The 27,373-nt window shown below is 43.5% G+C and overlaps 1 protein-coding gene across 2 annotated transcripts; it reads left to right on the top strand.

The window, feature by feature from the left end:
• Positions 1 to 1,274: 1,274 nt before the first annotated feature.
• Positions 1,275 to 26,134, top strand: LOC135971958 (NBPF family member NBPF4-like). 2 transcript variants are annotated; one of them, XM_065548733.2, is made up of 17 exons: positions 1,275 to 2,017; positions 2,110 to 2,353; positions 4,885 to 5,097; positions 6,512 to 6,611; positions 7,474 to 7,688; positions 8,732 to 8,804; positions 9,658 to 9,869; positions 11,344 to 11,395; positions 12,254 to 12,393; positions 13,377 to 13,428; positions 14,252 to 14,421; positions 15,443 to 15,494; positions 16,235 to 16,407; positions 19,418 to 19,654; positions 20,789 to 20,867; positions 21,703 to 21,917; positions 24,861 to 26,134. In XM_065548733.2, exons 2-16 carry the CDS (start codon positions 2,335 to 2,337, stop codon positions 21,755 to 21,757), a joined length of 1,842 nt encoding a protein of 613 aa, XP_065404805.1. In that variant the 5' UTR covers positions 1,275 to 2,017; positions 2,110 to 2,334; the 3' UTR covers positions 21,758 to 21,917; positions 24,861 to 26,134. The 2 variants fall into 2 exon arrangements, with proteins under 2 accessions (XP_065404805.1, XP_065404802.1); XM_065548730.2 differs by having other exon boundaries at positions 1,278 to 2,017; positions 2,092 to 2,353.
• The last annotated feature ends 1,239 nt before the right edge of the window (positions 26,135 to 27,373 follow it).

Genomic DNA, 27,373 nt, shown 5'->3' on the forward strand with positions numbered 1-27,373 from the left:
GGATTTTAAAATTAATATAACACATGAAAGAAGGCAGACACAAAAGAACACAGGTATAATTTCATTTATAGAAAATGGTTAAAAATGCACTGCCAGAAAGTGACAGTGGCTCCTCAGACCTGAGGGTTGAAAGATTGATAAACTGCAAAGGGTTACAAGAAACTTTGGGCTTATGGAAATTCCTATATCTTGATTGTAGCAGTAGTTCCATTAGTGTATACCTTTGTAAACATGCATTGGATTATTCATTTTAAAGTGGTGCAGTCTATTGTACCTAATAAATATCCTTATAACGTTGATTTAGTCATCTTAATATCTCCATACTAGCAATTAGCAGCTAGAAAATGAAATTCAATAAAAAATAATAGAGATTAATATCCAAAATCATTACATGCTTAAGAATACATATAATGAAGCAGGTACAAAGCCCCTGAAACCTATTGGTGAGAGAAATTAAAGAAGACTAAATAGAGAAATATATTACATTCATGGATTGGAAGATTCAATTTTGTTAGGATATTACATCAACATAGTTCTGATTAATGTTTCTAGTAGGAATTTTTAGAGAAATGTAAAACCTAATTTCAAGATGTATTTGAAAATCAAAGAACCTAGAACAGGCAAGTCAGTCTTGAAGAAGCAGTAAGTTGTAGGAGTTATTCTGCTGGATTTCAAAACTCATTTTAGAGCTACAATAATTTAAAAACTATGGTACTAGTGTAAGTATATAGAAGTATATCAACATACAAAGAATACAGACTCAAACATTATGCTCACATATATACAGTTATTTAAAGTTTTTAAAAACAAAGACACCAGTGCTTCTCATTGGGGAAATGAAAGACTTTTCAATAAAAAGTTCTTGAGTGAAAGAAGTTTAAGACCAGCCTGAGCAACATAGCAAGACCTCGTCTCTACAAAAAATTTAAAAACAAAAAATTAGCCAGAAATAGTGATGCGTGCCTAGAGTTCCAGATACTTGGAAAGCTGAGGCAGGAGGATTGCTTGTGCCCAGGAGTTCAAGGTTGCAGTGAGCTCTAATAACAACTGCACTCCAGCCTGGATGACAGAATGAGAATCTGTCTCAAAACAAAAAAAACAAAGAAAACGAAAAAAAAACAAAACAAAAAAGCATCTCACATTAATAGTAAGTGGCCAGAATATAATGCTGACTGCAAGTTGTAAGGAAATATATTAAATGAAACAAATTGAATTCAAGAATTGTTTTGTTTTGTTTTTTGTTTGTTTGTTTTAATGTGTGTTTGCTTGTTTTGCAGAAATGAGGTACGGGGGAGAGAAACACCTACTTGGAAAGCACCTACACAACTGAATTGGAAAATGTGGAAAGGGGATTGGGGAAGGGGGACTCTTCTTGACATCGGGCTCCAGTGCTTACAGCAAAGGGAACTTGGGCAAGTTACAGATTCTCTGTGCCTTGGTTTCTTCATCAGCAAAACAGAATCATCCCATAAACTGTAAGGTCCGTGGTATCAGAGTGTCCCCAAACTGACTGCACATCTGAGTCATGTTAACAAACATTCCAGGCCCCACCTGAGGGCACTGAATCAGAATCCCTGCAAGGAGGACACTGGACTTCTATTTGCACTGACCTTCCAGGTGTTTCTTACTCTGGTCAACTTGCGGGTAGGAATCATTGAGCTCCATCACATCATTCCAAAGCCAAAACACAAAAGCAGAACAAGAATGTATTCAATGCAGTCTCTAAAGAGGAGAAAACTGTTGGGGGAACCTAGAAGTGAAGGAGACATGCCTTGCTGGGCTCCATCTAAACTTTATCCTGAGTATGGCAGAAACACGAGACCTTCGGGACACATGCCTGAGGCAGTGACAGTCCAACCTTGGAACAGTGGAAGCCCTAGTTTCAAATTCAAGCTTGCTTTGAGTAGATGTTAAGTTTACATCTTTTTGCATGGCAACAGGGCCAACTTTCTCCAAGCTGCTCAACTTACAAGAAAAGGAATCGTACTGCTAAGACTTCAAACTTCAGCAGACTTGGGTAAGTAAGTCTAATAAATCTGTTCTAGCCGCCTAACAAGAAACCAGAAATTTAGCAAGTTCTTTTTCATTCAGGACAATTGTGTTCACTAGATCAGAAGCACTGAGACATGAAGAAAAGACCCCCTAAAAAGGGAAGCATTCCTTCCTGCTCTAGGACATCCCTGCCAACTTCAGGGAGGTTGGAACACAGCTGCCCACTCTACAATATGGTTTGCTTTTGTGTCTGGAGAGTGTCTGACATCTTGAGACCTGGACCCATTTCAGAGAGCTTTGAGAAGAGCCTGAATCACTGGTGGAATTGGACAGTGCATGTAAATGGTTCAGCAGGATGAGGGTAAGTGCAGGACACGGCCAGGTCATACTGAAAGACAATGAGTGGCGCTGATGGGGACAGACAAAGATTAAAAACAAAAGTTTGTGCTTCAATTTCAGAAACTCAAACCAATAACTAATTTGCTCTTATAAGTAATAACGAGTATTTTTCTATTTACATGAGAATTTAACCTCAAAATAGAAATCAGAAAACTATTAAGTCCAGGGCATAAAACCTAAGCCATAGCTTATATTTATTCTTTCTAAATAGAGTTAAGAGAATAAAATCTTCTCCATAAAAATTATATATCATGGTTACAAAAAGGCAAAAATCTTAATGAGAATAATTGGTATTCTATAGAAGAGTGAATTAAATACAGCCAACGGAAGACCCAAGTGTCATACTTCTCTTGTATATTAGGAAGTTCCATTGAAATTCCAGGTAATAGAGGTTATTTCCCATACTGTTAAAGCAAGGTTGCAGACACTTCTAAACTTTGACCCCAAATACTCTAGTAAGGCACATCTCTGTTCTGGAAAATGATACAGTAATGAATACTATTCCCTTGACTCAATATGGTCATTCTGCCAGAATCACAGAAACAAAAAAATGGAAATATGACCAAATACATGATTTGCTATCCTCTTCTTCAGGTTTCATACCTGTTTCTTATAGATAATAACATTACCTTAAGGATTATAATGAAAATACAAAGTCTAAATATGTGCAGTTTTGGGGAAAATGCCTGGTACAAATTGGTCGATTAATATTATTTATAATTATATGAATATTCACTGAATTCTATGGATTCTGTGAATAATCACTGAATAAATGTGATTGCTTTTATTGACAATGCTCAAGACTCATCCCTGTGAGACCTCAAGTAAGCCATATAACTTTCTGATCTTTCTGATCTGCAGTTTCACCATTTTTAAAATGAAGGAATTTTGCAAATTTTTCCTCCTCCCATATAATATCAGGTCTCACACACACCAGAAAATAGATTTATTTACAGCCTTTGCTACCTCTCAAAGCACTGTCATTACACAGTGTAGTTGGAGGATGGTGCAGGCTGCTGAGAGGCACGCTTTACAATGGGATTGATCCAGTCCTCCTCCCTTCACTTCCACATGAATGCTGAGTAGCCCGTGGTCACACTTATCACACCTCAACTCAGGCAAGTCCAGCAGCCAAACTTAGGAGACTTGGGCTACAGGACAATCTCCCAAGTTCTAGCATCACAAAATCTAGGTGGGGATGAAAGCTGAGAAAGTGAGGAGGTGGTTCAGGGGATCACGCTCCCCTACTCATCCCTCTCATCTCAAACTCACCTTCTATTGCACAGGAACACTGAGGATCACCAACCACCTCTGACCATGAGCTTGATCTTGCCAGGTTCTGTTACTGGAATGCAACCACACATCAGTGGTTTAGAGCAACTCAAAATGTGTATATATCCAACAGTGTTCCATAAGAAGTGTTCATGGCCCTGTTCTTTTCAATATATGGGAAAACTAAATGAAAATAGTTACAGGTTTACAAGACTTCCCAAGATACATGGTCACACATGCTTTCAGGGGATATATACAAATGATTTTCATCACTTGACACCTTGAAAAGAACTCTTGTGGAACCAGAATGATCTTTGTAAGTGATAAGTATGAAACGAGTGTTCAGTGACATTAAAAAAGCAAACCAATCCACGCATAGAGGAAGAGCTATGGATGTAGGGATGTGAAACTGGTCTTAAGTGTAGTGAAAGGACAAGATGCTTCCCCAGTAAGAGAAAAGAAACCAACATAACAATGGGATGCATCAAGAATACTGAGAAAGGATAGAAAATATTTTTTAAAAATAAATTATTCACTCATTTTCAGTAGGCACAGAAAAAAACTGCAGAAGACCCAAAGGATACCATAGCAGTCTAAAATTTGATATCTTTCACTTGTGGAAAAGCATTGAGATCATTTTACCTTAAAAAGAAGGTGGGGTGACTTTGTGACTACCAGTAAGAAAACAACCTTATGGGAAACTATCTCTACCTTGATGATTTTATACACACAAGAGATGAGCAATGAGGAATATGCTTAGATGTATTGGGAAAGAGGTGGGCCTATAGCATTGTCACAAGGGTGCACTAACACTGAGAGTGACTGCTAAAGAAATGGTCCCCATCAGTGACCCTCAGGTGAGACCAGGGAGCCAAGTGTTTCAGCACAGGCTGGGCAATTGGAATACAGGGCTCGTAAGATTCCATGACACCCCCACCTTCTAATTCTGTTATTGCAACTGCAGACCGTTACCTGGCACGCTGGCTGCTACCTCCCTCACTCTTGTCAGAGTCGGAGCTTTAGGCAGTGCCTTCACCTCTGAGCTCAGGCATCCTGGACCCTGTTTTTGTGGTTAAGGACTCTAAAGTGTTGTGGGTGTTGATCAAGTTTTTCTCAACTGTAAGTTAACAATTGCAGTTATTGTCATCTCTCAGTCCTGATGAAACCTAACTGATTTCACTAGTTTTTGAGCCATCATGTGTTTGGGTTTCTTCTCCCCAGTCCCTGACTCTACCTCTTCTGCCACAAACATCAGCATGGTGGTATCTGCCGACCCTTTGTCCGGCGAGAGGGCAGAGATGAACATCCTAGAAATCAACCAGGAATTGCGCTCCCAGCTGGCAGAGAGCAATCAGCAGTTCCGAGACCTCAAAGAGAAATTCCTTATAACTCAAGCTACTGCCTACTCCCTGGCCAACCAGCTGAAGAAATACAGTAAGTTCTATAGATTCACCATCACGAAAGTGATGAATGACCACCTGTCTTCTCTCTGAGAAACTGAACGGTCTCTTCATCAAAATTAATGTCATCCTTCCCATACTTCTAGGAAAATAGAAATGGGTTTTTTAACTTCATGGTGTTAAGGATGGAAAACAGAGGCACAAAGTATTTAGCAACTTTTCCACATTTGCAGTCTGGTGTGAGGTGAGAGGAGAGTTAAAATCCAACATATTGACTGCTGACACAGGCACAGAACCACCTGTTCTTCTCAGCAAGAGGCTAAATCATGTTTATGAGAATCCTCTCTGTACCATGTAAGATGCTGCAGACAAATAACATCTAGTCTGTTGGTCTAAACGTCTGGGACTAATGAACTTCCATTCACTTCAAACTTCTTTGAGGCCTAGTAGGCAAAGCTCTATTCTGGGCACCCTGGGGGAAACATAGTGACAGTACACAGCACCCGCACTAAGGAGTTTAAAGAGGAGACTACTCCTAATAGTAACTGCGGCAGCCATAAGTGACAGCATCAAGAGCAAGGAGTACCATGGTGAGAGGGAAGTCCTGCTTCCTGGGGCACAGGCTCTCATTCCTAAAGAGTAAGAAAGCTGGCACATAAAGACATTGTGGAGGTAGCAGTGTAGTGTACAGAGCAGGGACCCTGGGCTCCTGGGCTCCATCCAAGTTGCCTATCTTCTCAGTGCCTAGGTTTCCTCATCTGTACATGGGTTGTACAATAATACGTACCTCAGAAAAGTGCCGCAATGACTTACATGATGCATTTCTTCTCAATCTCCTAGAACAGTTCTTGGCACAGAGAAAACACTCTCTATTAGTTCTTCATTCTACTGGGTCTAACTTAATTCAAAGTTTATTAGTATTTGGGCATATTTCCACTAAAGCCTCAGGGTGTTATGCCTCATATTTTATGCAGTTATATTCAGATACGATATTTTACATATTTGACATACTTGTGCTTAAAATTTCCAGTACCAGGGAAACCATGAGTCCCATAGTGCTAAGGGTCTTCCCGACTGTGCAGGATATTATTACTTCATGACCCAGTGCAGTGTTTTACAGGAGAGGCTGCAAGGCTTGGGAAAGTGTCCCAAGATTCAGAGTCAGACCTCAGGGGCTGTGAATTCTGACTCTGCCTTGTTCCAGGTGAATCATCTTGTCAAGTTACTTGATGTGCCCTTGAGTTTTTTTGTCCCCATTTCTAAGTTGGAGAGTATCAGATGCCAGAAAGTTGGGAGGTTGATAAATAAAGATGTGGAAATGCCTGCCTAGAGCCTGGTACTGGGGCTGCTTTCGTCCTTGGGATGGATGCTGCTGCCTGCCCTGTAGGCAGTGATCCCAGCAGCTTGTTCAGCCTTGCACTGAGGCAGGTGTGTCTGTCTTTTCTCAGAGTGTGAAGAGTACAAAGACATCATAGACTCTGTGCTGAGGGATGAACAGCAGTTCGTGGAGAAGCTGGCAGAGAAGCTCAGGCAAGCTGAGGAGCTCGGGTGAGCAGGCCCCGTTGGGGGCAGGCAGATGGGCAGGGGTGTGAATCTCTGAAGTGCAGCAACTCAGCTGGGAGAACTAAGAGCTAAGCTGGGCCAGGACAAGGGCAGGCATTTACATGGCAGGCATATGTCACACAAATATTTATAAAATAGAGAACAGTCATGTTAGTAAGTTATGGGTTGCAGTTGTTTCTTGAACCTTGTTTTCTCTTTTTAAAACAAAGCATTGTTGAGGTGAAATTTGCATAACCAAAGTTATGCAAAAGAAAGTGAACCACCCAGCAGCATTTAGCACACTCAAATGGTGTGTGATCACCACCCCATTTACTCTTAGTTAGAATCACCTCCTGACTGCCGCATGTCATTTGTTCAATCAATGTTGCCTTCTTGACCCTGTCCTTTTTTTCTTGCTACATCTTTCCAATTCACCCCATTTGCACCTGGTCACATTTCTGTGCATGGCTTTAGTTCAAGTCACTGCAAGATGCACTGTGTGAATTTCCATATAGAAATGTCCATGGCCAAAGTGAAGAACTGAAAGGACATCCTTTTGGAACCGATCTAGGAAGACACCGGCTTTTGTTTACAGAAAAGAAAGATGAATGGAACATCATGGAGGATCTTACAGGAGCACTCTCTTATGTAGAGGAAGCCTTTAAAAATATATACATATGTATAACTTTAAAAATATATGTATTTTTTATTTTATTTTTCTCTTGGCCAAAGGCATTTCCCCAAATATGTGCTGACCTTCTGCTTGGAAGGCTCCTTGAGGACATTCTCACAGAAACCTCTGTTGCAGTATTAGAACTGATCACTCATCCCATTCCGTTATTAAATGTTCTCTACTATCTCACCTTAGGCAATATAAAGCCCTGGTTCACTCTCAGGCACGAGAGCTGACCCAGTTACGGGAGAAGATACAGGAAGGGAGAGATGCCTCCCGCTCACTGAATCAGCATTTCAAGGCCCTCCTCGCTCCTGATGACCTTGACAAGTCCCAGGGTCAGGATCTCCAAGAGCAACTGGCTGAGGGGCGCCGGCTGGCAGAGCGCCTTCTCCAGAAGCTGAGCCCAGGTGAGGTGGCCACGGGCCCTGATGACACACAGATCTAGGCTTATGGAAGTCCCCAGACCTCCACACCTCCACAATGACAATTTTATGGGTAGTGTATCTTTCCAGTAAACATCTGTGGGCGTGACATGATCAGGACTTCCTGTGTAAAAACAGAGATGGGAAACCCATTGGGCTGGAGGTCACAGTATTGCAAAGGTCTCCTCCTTTCTTGATGGAACATGGTTTTTGGAGCAAGAGGCAGCATTCATCCAGTTTTAAAGGACAGGAAGGAGGCTGTGACAGGAGGCAGCTTGTTAGAGTGAAAAGAGCCTGGGCCTAAGAGTGAAGGTTCCCAGGCTCTGTCTTCAGCAATGTCTTTAGCAACTGTGACCAACTGATTAATTTATCCTTCCTGGGTTTCTGTCTCTAAATCTGTAAAGGCAAACAAATTGTCTCTGGCATTCAAATATGGGAACACTTATGACTCTATTTCACATGAGATAAAGCCCCTCGCTCTGTGCTGTTGGAGAAGGCACTTGAAGTGCTGGCATTTGGTGGTAGGAAGTGGCTTAGGCTGGAGCACTCCCCATGGAGACAATGTCCCTAGATAACGAAGTGTAAGACACCTGGAGGGCCCATGAAGTCCCTGATGTATGGAGTATTGTGGGACAAGGCTGTTTGTCCTATTCTAAGAGAAAGATACAGGTTCTAAATGCGAGCTGTGACAGGACACACAGCCTGTGCCTGGGAATCAGATGTGTGGCAGGATTGGGGAGACAGCTGCTGAAGTTCAGAGAGAGGCTGGACAAGTCTTCAGTGATATGAAGAGGAAAAGATCTTTTCAATATTTGGCCACATCTTGATGGTGACCCTGCAGATCAGAAACGCATTGCCTCATGCATCAGGAAACCATTCCAGGGCATTTTCTTAAAGATAAAACATGAGAGCTTTCAGTACAATGCAGACTCATACATATAGATGTTCATGTCTCCGTGCACATAGGGCTCACTGTGCTTGCATAGGTGAAGTGGGAAATATCTGAATGGACACTTCTGTATTTGCAGAGAATGATGAAGATGAGGATGAAGATGAGAAAGATGAGGAGGTTGAGAAAGTACAGAAATCACCTGCCCCCAGGTAACACTGTATAATCAGGAGCAAGTAATGGGTGGTAAAACATGAAAAGGGTCTCAGAAAGAACCCAAGGCGGGTGAAGGTAGTCACAGATTCCAGATGCAGGATAAATAAAGCTGCAGAGTCCACTGATTCCATCCACTGACCCAGCAAGGAAATAGCCCTGTTAACATGCTTGTCCATTGTCTTCATGGTACCTCTAAGCATGACCCTAGATGAACTCACAGCCCAAGGGACTTCCTGCACACACAAAGGAGACATGTTCTCCCCTGCAGTGAAAGCCAGGAGGAGGCGCAAAGCTGCTTTCTATACGGTTGTCTTTATGTTCTTTTAAGGAAAGATAAATAGCAGAGAGGCAACAAGCAGAGGAATTAGGAAGTACCTAGCAAAGTTGAACACAAAGAAAAGCACCTAGACAAAAAGTTTACATTTCACAGCACAATATTAAAATTTAAAAAAAAAAAATAGAAGGCACACCATCTCTGGAGTCTACAATGGCTCAAAGGCCTGTATTCCCGTGGCCACCATGTGTTAACTACAACCCAGGTTAGACACACTGTGTGGCAGCTGTTTTTAGTCTCTGTGTGCTCTCAAGACTGTACCATACAGAGACAGCTGAGTCTCCGTCCTCAGCTCCTACCTACCCAGTGCAGTGATCACCAGCCACTGTTTCCTCTCTGGTTTTCTCTGCTCTGTTGCAGAGAGGAGAGGATTGTCTGTTCCTTCTTAAAGGGAAACTCCCCTTTGCTTTCTGAGACCACTCTCTTATGCCTCCTGTCAAAACCAGTAGGACTTCCTGGGGTCCAATGCCTTTTGGTTTGATATTCTGTCATTTCTATCCCACCGGGCACATCAGGGAGGTGCAGATGGCTGAAGGAAAGGAAGTCCCTCAGGACTCACTGGAGGAATGTGCTGTCACTTGTTCAAATAGTCACGACCCATCTGACTCCAACCAGCCTCACAGGAGCACCAAAATCACATCTGAGGAAGACAAAGTCGACTCTGCTCTGGTTGTAGAGAATGAACCCTCTCATGATGAAGAGAAGGAAGCTCTAAACATTCTCCCAGGTAGCCTCTCTATTCTTTGTCCCTCCTGCCTCTGTCTAGGCTGAGGAAGATCAATTCTGAGGACAGGCTGCATACATACATATTGGTTTGATTTACAAACTAAGACAGAGCTGGGTGCAGTGGCTCATACCTGTAATCTCAGCACTTTGCGAGGCCTAGGTGGGTGGGTCACTTAAGTTCAGGAATTCAAGAGCAGCTTGGGAAATGTGGTGAAACCAATCTTTACACAGAATATGAAAAATTAGCCAGGCATGGTGGTACGTGCCTGCCATTGGAACTACCTCGGTGGCTGACGGGGGAGTCACCTGAACCCAGGAGGCAGAGACTGCAGTGAGCCATAATTGCACCACTGTACTCCAGCCTGAGTGACAGACAGAGGCCGTGTCTCGAAAAAAAGAAAAATAAAGAAAGACAGAGAAACAGAGAAGGAAGGAAGGAAGGAAGGAAGGAAGGAAGGAAGGAAGGAAGGAAGGAAGGAAGGAAAGAAAGAAAAGAAAGGAAGGAAGGAAGGAAGGAAGGAAGGAAGGAAGGAAGGAAGGAAGGAAGGAAGGAAGGAAGGAAGGAACTATGAGGGAATATTGCACACAGTTATCTGAGAGTCAGAGACCTTTCCTCTCCTCCTTGGCCCATGGCATCACTTTGTCTTCCTGGCCCCAATGTCAGCATGTTGGACCACAGGCAGGTGTGACAAAGTCATAGCCATCTGTGTACAGGAGGTTGCTGTCAGGCCTCCTGGCTCGGTTCCTATGTCTCTTGTCACATGCAATAATGATTAGTGTCCCTGAACAATGTCCATGGAGTTTCTATCCTGTCACAGGCCACTGACAGTCTCGCCTGTGTATTTGGAGCTGTTGTTTCTCTGGATTCACTGTTCTCAGACCGAGGCTGGGTCTCCTTTAGGTCAGCTTGTCCCAGTTAAGCAGTCACCTTGAAAGCAGGACATAAACACCTCTACCTTTATCTTGCTTATAAGTTTCCCTAAACAAGGCTGAGCCCTGAGTTCTTCACCCCATGAGTGGCCAATGTTTCTGTGTAGCATCGCAGACTCTTTTTTATGCAAGGGTTGTTAGAATTTATCCATCAGTTCAGTCTCCTATATAAATTTCTCTAACCATTCATTGACCATGATATATGATGAGATAAATCGGTATTGTAACAACACTTCTGGAGGGTAGTAAGGGCCATTTTTGAATTCTTGTGAGAAAAGTTTTGTTTAACTGTTGGCACAGACTTAGGTCAGAAGAGAGGTAATTATGATCTGCCAGACGAGGGAGATTTTGTTTCATGGGTATGGAAAGAAGGCTCATCTACTTCTGACATCACTTAATGTAGGGCACCTTAGAACCTTCCTGTCAAAATGTCACATTCTTACACTGAGGATATTTATGTTCTTGTGCTATCACTGGACACTGATTTCGACTTGTGTGAAGTGTGATTTCCTTACTGTGACCTGCTCTTCTGAATTTGTTTACAGAAAATCAGAATGATCATGAGGAAGAGGAGGGGAAAGCACCAGTGCTCCCCAGGTAACTGTGGATTCGTGGATTGTTAGTTCAATAGTGACACCTGGACACCACGGATCCAGGGAAAATAGGAAGCGACGAATTGTCTCCTCCATTCATCCAACTGCAAATTACTCCTTTAACAATGTTGTCTTCTTTATTGTGGTACTTGAATAGCTTTCAATTTCTTAATCTCTCTCAAGCATGGGAACTGACAATCAGTTGAGCCAGGTGAACTGACTAAACTCAGGGATTTCCTGATCTCACCTGTGGTCTCCCATGTGGTTAATCCAGAGTGAGATGCATATATGATTTCTGTGTGTTTTGTGTCAGCATGTTGGCAACTACTTAGTTGCAAGAGAGAAAATTAAAAATAAAAATTTCATATGATGTCAAAATATTGAAAAAGGGGGACCATAAAGCAGCATCTGTGTGTCTGGAATGCCCCAAGAGCTCTGGTCACTTGGATGCTGCATGTAAATGTCAACACAATTTTTGTGAAGGAAGTGAAGCCCCATGTTAGATCTCTCTGAGGCAAGTCATGCGGCTAGTTTACAGGGAGAGTCTGGGTCTCCTGCAGCAGCTCGTTTGTGGCAAGTGCACTGAGCACCTGCTGCTCGCGTTGCTCTGTCCCCAGGACAGTCACATCCACCCCACATTTAGAAGGATGGGTTTTCTCTCTTGGAGGAGATGCCCCCTTTGCTCTCTGTGACCACTCCCTTTGTGTCCCATCAAATCACATGACATGCTGTGGTGTTGAGTCTGTCTTGATCTAATCTGCTGTCGTTCCTATCCTACCTGGCTCATCAGGAAGCTGCAGGAGTCTGAAGAGAAGGGAGTCCTGCAGGACTTACTAGAGGAATGTGTTTTTTCTCATTCTAGACACCATGATATATCCAACTCTTACCTGCATCATGAAGTCACTTTCTTGGCGCTGGATGAAGAGAAAGTTTGCTCTGCTCAGGATGTTGCCAGGGATTACTCCAATTCCAAATGGGATGAAACGCCACTTGGCTTCTTAGGTAGACTCCATATTCTTTGCACCCCACAATCTGTCCATAATGATAGATGTCATACCTTCAGGAAGACACGATGCTTATATACCGGTTAGAACCAGGCTTTAGGATTAAGTTTGTAGGAAGGCATCCTAGGAGTCAGAGTTGTGCTCCATCCTCCTCCAAAACCACATATTGTCTTTCATCTTTGCCCCATTGGCAAATCACTGTACCCAAGGTTGACCTGACAAATTCATACCCACCTCTGCAGCCTGGGTGCAGGATGTATCCACCAGTCCTCCTGATTTAGATTTCATCTGTCATCTCACATGAAATCTTCTAATTTTCCTTCTCAAATAACCTGAGTTTCTCTGCCTGTCCAAGGCCACTGGCAGCCTTATCTATATCCTTGGAGCTGTCATTACCCTCGTTCACTTCTCTCAGGCTAGACTCCCTCCCCTTTTAGCAGGCTTGTCTTAGCTAAGAGGTCTGTGAGTACCAGAACATGACACCACTATTAGATTTTGTATGTTTCTGAAAGGAGGCTGGGCCCTGGAACTCCCTGCCACATGAAAGGCCTATGTTTCCATGTAGCGTTAGAGAATCATTTGATTTAATCTATCCTTCTAAATGTACATTCTACAAAAACACCGAAAACATGTTATCAGATGGAAACATACTGAATACTGCAGTAACCTGCTAGGAAACATTTAAGTAGATTTCCGGGATCTGTCAGTAAATAGGATATGGTTAACATTTTGCTGTGACTCAGGACAGAAGGGACTGTGATGATGACCTGTCATATCAGGGAGATTTGGTCCATGGCTCAGGAAAGCAAACCTAGTGACTTCTCACAAGGCTCACCCTGAGGCCTCCTGGAAAATTTCTCTCACAATAGCCTGTTATCACACCGAGTTTATTTATACCCCTAGGTAGGTTTGCACACAAGGTTGTGCCCGTTTGAATGGGATAAAGTTCATGTGACTGGTCTTTTCTTAATTTCCTTGCAGAAAAGCAAAATAATCTTGAAGAAGTGAAAGGAAAAGAAACAGTTGATCCCAGGTAATTAAAAAAAATCAGGGGCTGTCAATTCAGGGGTGATACCTTTGGAACTCATATCCACAGAAACCCAGAAAGTCCTAAATATACCAAATTAATCCCTTCATCCAACCAGAAATAATCCTTTCTAACCATGTTTTACATTTTCATTGTGATACTTGCATCGTTGGCCATTTTGCATTAACTTCTCAGGTTCAGTACATAAAACCAGTTGATCTTCTGAACAACTAAACAGTCCCAGAGATTTCCGTAAAGCAGCTAACTTCTTATGTTTTCAACCAGCCTGAGATGCATATCTGCTTTCTGCTGTTTTGCATTAACACAGTGCTAAGCATTTCAAGGCAAGGAAATTAGGTAGAAAAAAATTATTATTATACCACACATAGTAATGAGAGAAGAAGGACTTGATGGCATGAGATTTTGGGAACATTATTATGCCTCAAATGCTATGTTTACTTGGTCACTACACATAAAATTTAATACCATTTAAAAGAAAGTAATGAAGCCATAATTATGGAACATGATATTCAGTAAGTCACGACTGTACCATACAGAGACACTCAGTCTCCTTCCTCAGAAAATCGTGATCTGGCCACTTCGCTGAGTTCCTGTTGCTTCTCTCTCTCTCTCTCATCTCTCTTTCCCTCTGTCTGTATTGCAACCTACCCCATGGCAACCACACTGTGACCCACCGAGAAGAGAAGAATATTGAACTATTTAATGGGCTGCCCCATTTGTTTTCTGCCATCACTCCCTCCTGCCTCACGTGAATCCAGCAGGGCTCTGAAACTCCTTGGATTAGTCCTTACTCCTTCCTACCTTACAGGCTCAGCAGGGGACCGCTGAGGGGGGACAAGCGTGAAGTCCCCCAGGAGTCACTGGATGGATGTTGCTTGACTCCTTCCATCCTTTCTGACCTACGTCACTCCTACCACCCTTATTGGAGCACTTTGTACTGTTTTGAAGAAAAGCAAGTCAGCTTGGCTCTTGTAGACAGTGAGTACCCCATTGTGAACACGATAAATCTCCAATTGGTATCCCAGGTAGAGTTTGAATTCCTTTCACCCCTGGCTGGACAGAGACGTGTCATTAGTGTGAGCAGGACTCACAGAAATAGGATGATTTGCATCAGAATCGAAAATCAAGTTGGAAGCACAGACATGGGGTGGGTCAGTGAGCTTTGCTCTCTTCCTCATCTCAGACCATGCCTGTGTCACCCTGGGCCACCGCCACGACATTGACAAATTCATACCAACCTACGTAGCACGTGCCCAACAGGTATCTGTCAGGCCTCTTAATCTGAATAAGATTCATCTTGCCACCTATTGTGTTCCTTACAAATTTCTTTCCCCAACCAAGTCCTATGAGATTCTACCCCTGCCCAAGGCCTGTGACATCTTTGTCTATGTTTTGGTAAAGATATTACCCACATTTCAAAGAACCTAGCCTCATTCTCTGTGTCTCTGATGTTGGCCTGTTTTAGGTGAGCAGTACATTTGCTTTTGTTACGTTTCTAGAAACAAGACTGGGCCTTGTCACTCCTAGATGTCACGAATAGACAATGTCTCTTTGTAGTACCAAAGTTTCATTTTGATTCGAGGGTCTGTACGTTCTCTCCTTCATTCTAATTTCAGTGTCTAAAATCCTTGCAACCTTGAACAATGTGGGTATTTGATGACTGAAGGCTGAATAGTGTAGTTTTCCCTCTAGAAAGCAGTTGGGGTGTTTGCCTTGAATTGGTGTGAAAAAATTGCATAACTATTTGCACAAAATCAGGACGGTTGATGTTGGGATAATGATCTACCAGAACAGGGAGATTTCATTCCTAGGCTCAGGGAAGAAAACCAAGGCATCTCTCTCATGACAGGGCCTCAGGCCTCCTGGAATGTTTCTCTCACACTGTCCTGTTCTCCCACTGAGGAAGCTGATGATCCTATGTTAGGACTGCACAGTGGATTGTTTGTGTGTGTAGGAGAACCTGCTTAATGTGTCTGTCTCTGTCTGAATTTATTTGCAGAAACTGAAAAGGATCAAGAGGAGCTAGAAGATCAAGACCCACCGTGCCCCAGGTAACTCTGAGGAATCATGGACAGTTAATTCAGTGTTGATATGAGGAGTCTCAGATGCAGGGAAAGTCAGAGTGTACAGAATATACCTGCTCCATCTGTTCAGCCAACCATGAAATAGCCATATTCATAAGGTTGACTCTTTTCATTGTACACCTGTATTTGTATTTCTTCCTTATTAATTCCTTTCATTTCTACTAATCTGCATCAGTTGATTCTATTGAACTGATCAATCACAGACATTTTCTTCAGTTCCCTTTTCTGTCCTTTTTGCTTAAGTGAAGTTGAGCTGCACATCTGATGTCTGCCTCTTTGGCATTACCATGTTTACAAGTATTTGACAGCACGAAAGTGAATGAAAATAACTCTGTCATGCTACAATGTTGAGAGCAAGAGATGTTGAGGATACAGGAACTCTGTCTGGGAAGACTCAAGAGTCTGTATTCATTTGGCTACTGATGCTAATTTCAACAAAATGTATGCAAAAGTACCCAATGCACTGTGTCCTGGCAGTTTCCCACAGGGATCACTCCATCTCCTTCTCCCCAGATCATTGCCTGCCCAGTGCACTGAGAGCCCGTCACACTCTGTCTCCTGCTTCAGACATGGAAGCATGGTTGTATCTCTCTGAGGGGACTGTACTTTGCTTCCTCTGGGCCTTCCTGAGGCCCTCCCTATAGAACCAGCTGGGCGCAGTGGTGTTGGTTCTCTCTGGTGTTTATCTTCTGTCTTCTTTACTCCAGGCTCAGCCAGGAGCTGCCAGAGGTAAAGGAGGAGGAAATTCCACAGGACTCCGTGGATGAAGTTTACTTGACTCCTTTAGTTGACCGTGACCTATCTGACTGCCACCAGCCTTATAGCAGCACCTTGTCCTCACTGGAGGATCAACTCGCCTGCACTCCTCTGGGTATAGCCTGTGAGTACTCCAGCCTGGAGGTCACAAACCTTCGCTGTCCTCCCAGGCAGCCTCTGTATGTTTTGTTTCTGCAACTTGTGCAACTCAGACAGACCACCTCTGCAGGCAGGCCCTAGACACTGAGCCTGTTTTGAATTTGGCTCTTGGATCCAGTTTTAAGGACAGACATCCACTGGGTAAAGCATCCTCTTCTCCTGTTCCAAGTGCCTCCTTTGTCACCTGGATCCTTCTCACAAGAGCAGGCTGTGGCTGTCAAAACAGGCCAGAGAGGGGTGTGATGAGGGCTTATTGCAAACTCTTGGCCATAGTAGCTCTCTTGGAGAAATTTATATAACAGACCTCCTTCTTTAAGATAGGGCATCTGTCTTTTCTGAAATTATGTTGCTAACTACATGCCCTTATCTCTTCTCTGGCCATCCACATATGCTGGGAGTTTTTCCCAATTATTTGGAGGCCTGTTTCATGATTCCTGTGTCCCAAGCTAGTTTCTCTTCTTCAGGGATCCCCAGCCATAGGGCCATGGGCCATTATGGGTCCATGACCTGTTAGGAACTGGGCCGCAGAGCAGGAGGTGAACGGTGGGAGAGCTTTTCAGCCTGGATTCCACCTCCTGTCAGATCAGCAGGGGCATTAGATTCTCACAGGAGCTCGAATCCTATTGTGAAGTGCACATGCCAGGAATCTGGATTGTGCTTTCCTTATGAGAGTCTAATGCCTGATGATCTGTCACTGGCTCCCAGTGACTGTCACCCCCAGATGAGACCACCTAGTTGCAGGAAAATGAGCTTAGGGTTCCCACTGATTCTACATTATGGTGAGTTGTATAATTGTTTCATTATATATTACAATGTAATATTTATAAAAATAAAGTGCACAGTAAATATAATGTGCCTGAATCATCCCAAAACCATTCTCCCTACCCTGGTCCCTGAAAAACTGTCTTCCATGAAACCAGACCCTGGTGCCAAAAAGGTTGGGGACTGCGGCTCTACTTCCTCCGAGGGGGTCTTCCCTCCACTGACGCAGTCCAGCATCCCTTCCTTTGTGCGTGGCCAGGCTTGCATCCTCTGCAGAGCTCCAGTGGTTTTCTCCACGTGTGGGTTTCTAGTTTCAATCAAGTTTTGGGCTCAGTGCTATATTCTCATGAAAACCATCCACAACTAGTGTCCCTCATGAGGTTCTGGCGTAACCGATGAGCAAAGCAGAGTGGTTCCTGTCCCCATTATGTCCCAAAAGGCCTTTCTCTGAGCAAGTGCCCCTTGAGATAGCAGCTTCACAGGACGTGTAAAAACAAAATCCAGTTTTCATTTCTTCTTGCTCATTCTCTCTCTTTTTTTAACCTCTATTCTGGGAATTTCATGTAGATTTTGGGGGGTTTTACCCATTACATTGTCTTCTAGTAAGAGCAAATAACTCTGTGCTGCCCCTCAGTATATTGAATTATGTTGTAATGAAATTAACAAAAATGTCAGGTGTGGTGATTCACGCCTGTAATTCCAGCACTTTGGGAGACCAAGGAGATGGATCGCCTGAGCTCAGGAGTTTGAGACCAGCATGGGTAACATGGTGAAACCCTGTCTCCACAGAAAAAATTAGCGGGGCATGGTGGTACACACCTGTAGTCCCAGCTTCTTGGGTGGCTGAGGTGGAAGGATCACCTGAGCCTGGTTAGTTGAGGCTGCAGTGAGCCATGATTGCACCACTGCACTCCAGCCTGAGCAACAAAGTGAGACCCTGTGTCACAAACACACACACACACACACATACTCACAGGCACACACACACAAAGAAAGAAACTAGCAACAAAAATGTTGGCCTCTATTCTATTTTGGTCAGTAAGTGCCTTTCATACTGGGACCATCACCTTTCCCATTTTGCATTTGAGTTTCAAAATAGCAAATGCTTTTCTAGGATCACAGTGATTCATGAGACAATTAAAATACACACTGTCCTTGCACCTGCTGTATGCCCTGCCCCTTTGCAAGCAAGCTCTGTCCTGCTATAACCCATTCAGGGCTCAAGGGACACTTGTGAGTGGGCAGTGGCATCTCCATGTTGGAGCTGAGGTCACTGAGGCATATTTAAGAAAACTTAGAAAACCTTGCAGAGAATGAGGATGTGGAGAGGGGAGGAGAGAGAGGAGCCTCACAGCAATGTGGATCCGGCCCTGCAGGCCCCGTCCCCATCCTGAGCCTGACCTGGACTTGCATGAGGTCATTGGAAGTCTTTTCTTAGTCCACTCAGAATGTGTATTCCTTTCCCTGTGGAAATGGAAATAATTTGTTTAAGGGGTGCCACCCGAACGCCACTGGAGCAGTGGGTAATGTGAGGATCGTGTCCTCTGTGACCTTCCTAAGGAACCGCACATGCTGATCTGTGGCTCTTGTGGCCCCTGAATTTCTGGGAAGGGACTGGTCCCTCTCCTACATTGCCTCTGTCTGCTGACACCCACTATATGGCAATAGGATGGATATGTGTGGGCAGGGGGTCAAACCATTATGGGCAATGGGAAATTCAAAATGCCCCAGAACCCAGAAATTTTGCCTCACTTAGTGTTTGGTCTGTAGCATCCCAGCCCCCTTTCTCGTGGTTCTTTCTCAAAGCTTCGCACCTCTAACTCTTGGCCTGTTCTTACAGCCCTGTGTATGGAGAAAAACAGCTCCTCCTCTCCTGTGCTCTGAGGGCTCTCTAGAACTTTCCCTCTAGGCACAGGAAAGAGATGAATAATAACAGAATAATCGAGATGGTCTTGTTAGACGATCCAAAGCCCACTGGACTGAAGCAGAGGTTTTTCACTTCAGGGACACCCCAGCCTGGGCCCCTGCTGTGTCGGTGTACCCAGACACAGACAGGAAAGGTGACGTCGCCTGCACTGACATGATGTCTGTCTGTGTGGCGTGGGTCACTGGGTGGCTTTACTGAAAGCAGGGACATCAGGGATGCGTGTTCTGGGCATGCTTAACAAAGGGAAAACTCAGATTGTTTCTACTGAAGCCCCTTCTCCTTTCAGCTCCCACCAAGGTGGCCTGTCCCCAAGGAACTTGGAGTGGAGACTTGAGCCACCACCTGTCAGAGGTGCAGGCTTCACAGGCACAGCTGGAACCAAGCACCCTAGTGCCCAAATGTCTGCGACTACAGCTGGATCAAGGGTTCCACTGTGGGAATGGCTTGGCCAGGCGGGGCCTTTCCTCCACCACCTACAGCTTCTCAGCCAATGCTGATTCTGGGAACCACCGGCCCTTCCAAGGTAGGGAAAGAAACAGAGTCATGAAGCTCTCTTCCAGGTGTTGGTGGTCACGGTGCTGTGGGTGCAGGAGAGAATGGGACCACTCTGTGCTTCCTCAGGGTCAAGTTGAAATTCATGATGCTCCAACCCAGTGAGATGAGCAAAGGTCTGGGGCTTAGAACCAAATCTGCTCTCAGGTTCTGGGTTTGCCACTTTCTGCTTGTTGACTTTGGCCAAGGTTTTTGTCTTTTTGCTATTTACATCTCTGTTCCCTCATCTGAGATACCTGAAAGATAATATCTACCTGCAATCATTGTTGGGAATATTTATTATTATAATTTCTGAAGGGTCTGATTCCATAAGAATTGCCCCATAAACCTATGAATAGGTGTTATCTAATCCTTTTATCTTTCTGCTCAATTTACACTTAGAAAGTGACTTCACGGATGATGTCTCCTCTGAGATAGAGCAGTTATGAAGATCTCTGCTTTCTAGGGCCCCTCCTCCTCTCCTTTCTCACACAGACTCTTCTGCCAGTTTTCTTCCTCTCCTTCCCCATCCCTCATGAAGCCAATTTTCCCCTATCGGGCACTTTCACTAACAACCTATGAGGCACATTGAGTAACAGTGTAAATCCTCGGCCCACACTCAGTCTCCTGACATGTCCAGCTTCCTCTTTTTCTTCTGCTTTTTTTTTTTGGAAATAAAAGGGCAACTTTCACATGGAAAGTGTTCACATCAGTCTGTTTTATGAAATTCCATTTAGTTCAAATTCTCCACTCATGTCCATGGCCATGTCCTCAGTTTCTGTCTCACAGGGATCCACTTGTGCTCAGATTTCCTTAAAACCCTGGGTCTTGTTCATTCTCACTCTCCGCCCCACTCAGTATCTCCTCCTGGAGCCCCTGGGGCTGCCTGGTGCTCATCTGTCAGGCGATGCCCTCGGCTGAGGAATGAGGGGACCCCGGTCCTCAAGAGGAGGAAGGGTTGGGTGAGATAACGAGCACCATTTGGGTCCGAGGAGAGGACACATGGAAGGTGCTCAGGGAGTGTCGGGGGATATGCAGTCCCTGACACGTGCCGTGAAAACTTATTTAAACTGATTTCTTCCCACTGGACTCTCCTTTGCTTCTCTGTGGATTCTCACACCCCCAGCCAAGACTCACCCCACTGGCTCAGACACACTCCCTGTTGCTCACTTTCCCTGCAGTCCAGAGCCTGAACCAGGCACCAGGTAAGAGGACAGAGTGAATGCCTTTTGTTTCATTAATATTTTCCTTCACCTGGTGATTTCTCCCCGCTGTCTACCAGGTCATTTGTTTCTCCCACACCTTTTCTTTCTCATTCTTCTCATGTTGCTATTTTTTTTTCCCATTTCAATGGACCTGAATAGTGATGATACTGTTACATTCAATCTCTCCCAAATCCCTATATAATATTTTTTCTCTAAATTAACATGTACAGATATATGCATTTATATCATTTGTCCTATTATGTGTGATTATGTATATCTGGTGTGTATGCTATATAGGGTGTATATATATGTAGCAGATCATATAATGATGCAACTTTTATAAATTCTCTAGGTTTAGTCTTCCTGGTTCTTTTCTCTCATCACCTGCTGTCACCTCTGTCTGATCTCACCTCGGTGCCACATGGGCTGCCACCCTGCCAGGCCCTTCCATTCCCATCTCCTGTTTGAACACAGCTCTGATTTAACTTTGATTTTTATAATCTCAGCTCTCCCCAAAGCGTAGCCTACATAGAGTTTTATATCCTTGCCTTTGCCTTATCTACCTGGAAGCTATTTGTGTTTCTTAATCTTGTGTTTCTTGAATATTGCTGTGAATTGGCAGTGCCTGTGGCTCCTGGCAATCTTGTCATTACTGAGCAATGTAGGAAAGATAAACAAAAAGAAAACATTAAAGTGACTCTATTGGCTTCCCCTCACTCTTTGGACTTTCTTGTCCAAGGCCCCTTTCTTGATTTAATGTCCTCTGGGTGGAAGAGAAAGTCACAGTAAGATCATGGGTGCCAGTGGATCCCATTGGCTGTGGTTTTATTTTCAGAGCTCATTTTGGAGCCCTCCCTGGGGATGAAGAACCCTCCCCAGCTGGAAGATGATGCACTTAAAGGCTCAGCAGACAATACACAAGGGTGTCAAGTCATTGGCCAGATTCATGCCTCCAGTGTCCCGAAACCAAAGATCATCAAAAGAAAACTACCACTCAGCAAGTGGAGACTGGCATGCAGATTCCCTGGCCTGCAAGCTTAGGGTGCAGAGGTAATCACATCTATGGCTGATAGCTGCACTCCTTATTTCTCTGTCTATGGTGACAGCTCATTCTCCCACTGCTTTTTCTCACCCGTTTGTTCTCTCCAACAGCTGCTCTAACCTATGTCTGGTCTTACCTCTGTGTCCCACGGGTTCCCACCCTGACAGGCCCTTTCTGTCCTCATGTCCTCTTTGCTCTCTGAACTCTGCTCTATTCCTTCTTTAATGTCTTGAGAGTCCCTCTCATGGCCACAGGAGAGCCAGGCCTCCTTGTCCTCATCCAAGTGCGTAGGTTAAGCTGCTGAACACAGGGTCGTTTGCCTGGAATCACACTCTCTCTTGGGAAATTTAGCTTTCCTCCCTTCATCCCCAACTCCATTGCCCCTTTCTGCAGAAATCATTGCTTTAATACATCATTTACACATAGATTTTCCCCTTGAATCTTCTTTGAGCAACCCAACCAAGTCAACTCTTAATCATCACTTGTTCCTCTGAATGGGAAGTGTTAAAACTAAGCACAAAGAGCCCCACGTAGGAAACTAAATTAGAACCAGGGTCACAGGCGGGAGTTCCCCACTGGCCTGGAGTCAGGTTTGTCTTCATCCCCAGATGTGCAGCCTAGTGTCAATGTGGATCGAGTTGCCAGGGTCTCAGTGTTCTCACCTCATGGACTCGCTTGAGCTGACGATAACTGGGGAACATTTATGACATTCTAAAGGGACATCACTCCAAAAGTACATGCAGAGGGCAGGACTTCAAAACTGCATACATCATGAGGTTCACCATTGCAACCTCTCTCCTTTTTATCCTCATTTCCACTTCTACAAGTCCAGTGAAGGGTCTAAAATGCAAGTCAGATACATCTTGAGGCCAGTGTATATGAGACAGCATTTTATGAATTAACTTTGAGAAAAGTGACTCCAGGACCAGCTTTATGCATACGCAAGATGACAGACAGGAATCTGTCTACAGGACAATCTTTTCTTTGGCCCAGCCCTGTTGATAAGAGAGAGATTGAACTGAAATTGTCAGGGAGAAGGCTACAATCCATGGAACCACTGGGAACAAAGCCTATCATGAGATAAATGGGGAAAGGGAAGAAAATGATGGGAAATTGGGCTGGTCCATTTAGTATCTCTACATTCCTGCTGCCATTTAATAAGCACCTGGTGAGATTTCAATTAAGATGAATCCCTTCAACTCACACCTCAGGATTCTCACTTACATGGCCTGGGGTGTGGTTTGAGCATCCGTAGTTTTAAAATGCTCCCATGTGATTCTAATATGTGGCTAAAGGTGACAAGGACCTCTGGTCTACTATGACCTCAGCTTACCAACATGGAAGTGTCACATACGTGTGGCTACTCCACAGAAAAGGCTGAGTATCCATCAGTCTTTGATGGGATCTGTATTCCCCTCCCAATAGTACTGTTTGTATAGCATAGAAAAAATCAATAGGAAAAACAAGAAAATTAATAGATTAGACTTTTAGCCTCTGCTTGAAGCACACTTGCTCAGTTTTGAATAAAAGATAAGAAATAGTCATTATATTAACACCTAATTTACAGAAATAATACCTCCCACATTACATATAGTAGAATTTAGTATTTTCTTTTGCATTTTAAAAGAAAACTTCCAGTTTACATTTCCCCACACCCATTTTATAGCCCACTCATGGAATCACCACTGCAATGTGAAAATTTTACTTTTGGTCAGTTATTGTCCTTCCACAAAATCCCCAAAGAGAACTCATTGGTCTCACTTTCCTGAAGAGAATACAATAACAAACCAAGACTGAAATTCTGCAAGAGATTTTTATATGAATACTTCTTAATGCCTCTCTTCACACTGGCATAAAATATTAAAAAGAAACCTTTCCCAAAATGTACTTGAGGAAAACAGTAAGTGGTAGAGGAGAATGTAGTAAAACACAAACTAATCCGTTTCACTTTGTACTTCAGAGTTTTCTTGTTCTAGATATTGAGAATATTTCCAGAGATGCCTTAAGGTGGAACCAGATGTGGAATCAACTTCAGGGCATTAGAGAAAATAAGTTGGGCCATGGTTACAGTCCCCACTCTCTCTTTACTAACTCCATTTTGAGTCTCTTTTTAAAAATTTCCTTTCTTTCCTGATCCCCTTTGGACAAATACTTATAATTATCTTTTTTTTTTTCCTTTTTAACCAACCAAAGAAGCAGCAGCAACATCATATTTATTTGTAAAATCTTATTCCTGCAGTTGCCAAGGTGACCCAACCTCCTCTCATGACTGTTGAAACGTCCAGATTGGAGCCTTTCCTCTCACTTTCTCCAATCTTTATTGAAAGGGTCTTAGTGGGTGGATTCTGATTCCTGGGTTGTCAATAGCAAGTCATGTGGCCTTAGCTCAATCTTACCTCTGTGGCATCACTACTCCTCTGTTGTAAAAGATGGAACTGGACGTGGATATTGTCTGAGGTTTCTGCTGCTTCTCACACCCAGGGTTCTTCCCAGGGCCTTCACGTTCCTCCCTAGAAGACTAGGACAGGGAGTTGTAAAGGGGTGGGTTTCTCTGCAGAAGGTTCTCTCCTTCTGCTCCCCTCTGTTTCTTGGCAGGCATCATTGATGCTGAGCACATCCTCACGTGGAGGAAAAGCCATCACTCTGCTCCAGACAGAGGGGATCAGGAGGAAAGGGGCTGATGTTCCCCGCTGCTGGTTGTGCATAGGTGGGGTCCTTATATCCTGCACCCCAGGCTGACTGGAAGCTCAGGGAAGTTCAGGAATGTTTTGTTCTCACTTGTGGATGGCGCTTCCCCCTTCAGCCAGCCCAGGGCTCACCCTTCAGCTCATCCTCCCAGCAGGAGATCCGTTTGCCCCTGAGATATCACTACTTAGAAGTCTCTCCAGACTCAACCACGGGGAGGACCTGACAAAAATGCTCATTTGAGTTTTTCTCTCTCGCCCCTACAGATACCAAATACTGCTGGAAGGATGCAAAGGATGAAAGGATGTCACAAAAAGTAGCTTTTACACTTGATGAAAAAAACAAAAACAGCAAAGCAAGTTCAAGTCCAAACACAATACTGCAGGGGTCCTTCACTGAGGATTGAATTTTAGACACAGAATACTCTTGATGATTTCAAACCACTACACTCCTTTGATTTGAGAAGCCACAGTCCATCCCCCTCCAATTGTGATCAATACCTAGGGAGACCAATGCCCAGATGGACAAACAACATTCACAGGCCTTAGCCCTGCTCCTCTCAATTCCCATCGTGTAGAGAACATGAGTCAGGAGCTGCTAGCAGGAGACAGCATGTCAGCCGGGACTCTGCCAGGGCAGAGTATGAACAATGCGATGTTCTTGCTGAAAACGCTTAGCCTGAGTTTCATAGGAGGTAACCCTCAGACAACTGCAGAATGTAGAACATTGAACAGGACAACTGACCTGTCTCCTTCAAACAGTCCATGTCACCACCAAGAACACAACAAAAAGGATAAGAGACATTTTGGGCTCAAAAAGTGTAAAAAGACAGTGTAGCTTGTGCCTTTTTAGTCATTTTGAACCCAAAACGTCTCCTCGTCTTTTTGTTATTGTCATTGATGGTAGTGACATGGACTTGTTTGTAGAGGACAGGTCAGCTGTGTGGCTCGATGGTCTACATTCTGAAGTTATCTGAAAATGTCCTCATGATTAAATTCAGCCTAAACATTTTGCCAGGAACTCTGCAGAGTCCATGCTGTGAGCTTCCTACCTCAGTACATCTGCAGGCAGAGAAGGCCCAGTGTGTCCATCCCCATTGTTGTGATACTAGGATGGTCACTTGGTAAAGGAGCGGTCTAGGAGCTCTGTCCCTTGTAAAGACACCTTGGTTATAATTAATTTGGAAAGCGGTTTGAAATAGTATCAATATCCTGTATTCTAACGATCTTCCTCTGAACATTTTATCATTAACCACTCCTGCCTGTGTCAGTTATTATATTTATGTCTGTACTTTGAAAACTTTCTATCTCAAAATCTCACTTTATACTTGCTTTTGCTGGCATTCTTCACACAAAAAAAATATTCCCTGCCCGAATTTTAACTTTCATCCAAAATTAATTTTAATTTCTTTTTGCTGGCATTCTGTTGTGAAAAAGAATATTCTCTGCCCCAATTTTAACTTGCATCCAAAATTAATTTTAGTCCATCGGTTAAAATGTTTAAGTTTTAAATCTGTTTCATTAAAACATTTTTTGCCTCTCACTCTGGACTATTGGATTTTTTATGGATAATGTTTTAAGCTTTATTATTATGATTGATTTTGGTGTATAAGAATTTAGATTAATAAAACCATTTTTATTTTCCTGTTTCATTCTAAACTCCTCCATGTTCTAGTCTATGTTTACCATATGTTGTAGATTGTATTTACTGTATTTCTTTGTTGATGTTGTTTTCTTTTTGTGTTTGTGTGTGTGTGTGTGCTTTTGGTTTGTTATTTAGGAAGAGTTGTATAGCTCCCGTTTAACATTGCACTGAAAAGGTTTTCAATTGCCCAGTAGCAGGGTTCTGATCCACCAGGTCTCAGGCCTCATCTGTGTTTCTCCACACTCCCTTTCTGAGGAATATTTTACCTGTGTTTTGTCATTAACAGGCCCTCACTGCTGTGCTGGCCTCTGTTTGTCTGGTGTTTCCTCTCCCTCTGCTGTTATGTAGTTCCCAGACCTGGCTAAATAAAATCACCTGGGGTCCCCAGTGCTCAGGATTATGGGTGGTTTTTTGACTCTGTGTTAATCCTTAGGGCTTTGAAGTGTATGTGTAGAAATTCAGCTATTATTCTATCCTACTTCTTCAAATGCAGAACTTCAACAGTTTAAAAAAGGAGACAGAATCCTATACTACAACATCCCCATAATCACTGGCCGACTTCAACAATTATCATCGAATGGCTGAGCTTTACAAAATGCAATCCTTCCTACTTACCTATGAAGAGTGTGTGTGTGTGTATACGAATATATTAATATATATGTATGTATATGCATATGGCATATACGTGTGTGTGTGTTTTGTGTATGTGTTTATATGTGTGTTTGTGTGTGTGTGTACAGACAGTTTGGACATGAGATTCTGGAGGCTGAAATTCCCAAGACAGAAAGATGGGTACCCAAGAAACTATTTCCTTCTTATTAGGCCTTTTTCTTCTCCTCTGGTCTTTGGTTGATTGGATGAGGCCCACTCCCCTTATGGAGGGCAATCTGCTTCACGTAGACTGCCTATTCCAGTGTTAATGTCATCCAGATCCCCCCTCCAGTACACAGAATAATATAGGAACAAATGTCCTGGCACCCTGGGGCTCGGTCACAGTGACACACACAATTAATCATCACACAAGTTCTTTGTCATATTAGTGATTTTCATATTTTTCTCCCAATCTGTAGCATGTCTTTTTATTCTATAAATAGTGTCTTGTGCTGACCAAGAATTTTCAATGTGTATAAAGTTG

Source organism: Macaca fascicularis, chromosome 1 (assembly GCF_037993035.2).
Source record: "Macaca fascicularis isolate 582-1 chromosome 1, T2T-MFA8v1.1".
NCBI classification, from domain to species: domain Eukaryota; kingdom Metazoa; phylum Chordata; class Mammalia; order Primates; family Cercopithecidae; genus Macaca; species Macaca fascicularis.

What these genes read in the sequence shown, in the direction of transcription:
- LOC135971958 (XM_065548733.2), top strand. An exon ending in AGCTCTAAACATTCTCCCAG is followed by an intron (nt 9,870 to 11,343) that starts GTAGCCTCTCTA and finishes ATTTGTTTACAG; the next exon opens with AAAATCAGAATGATCATGAG. An exon ending in AACGCCACTTGGCTTCTTAG is followed by an intron (nt 12,394 to 13,376) that starts GTAGACTCCATA and finishes ATTTCCTTGCAG; the next exon opens with AAAAGCAAAATAATCTTGAA.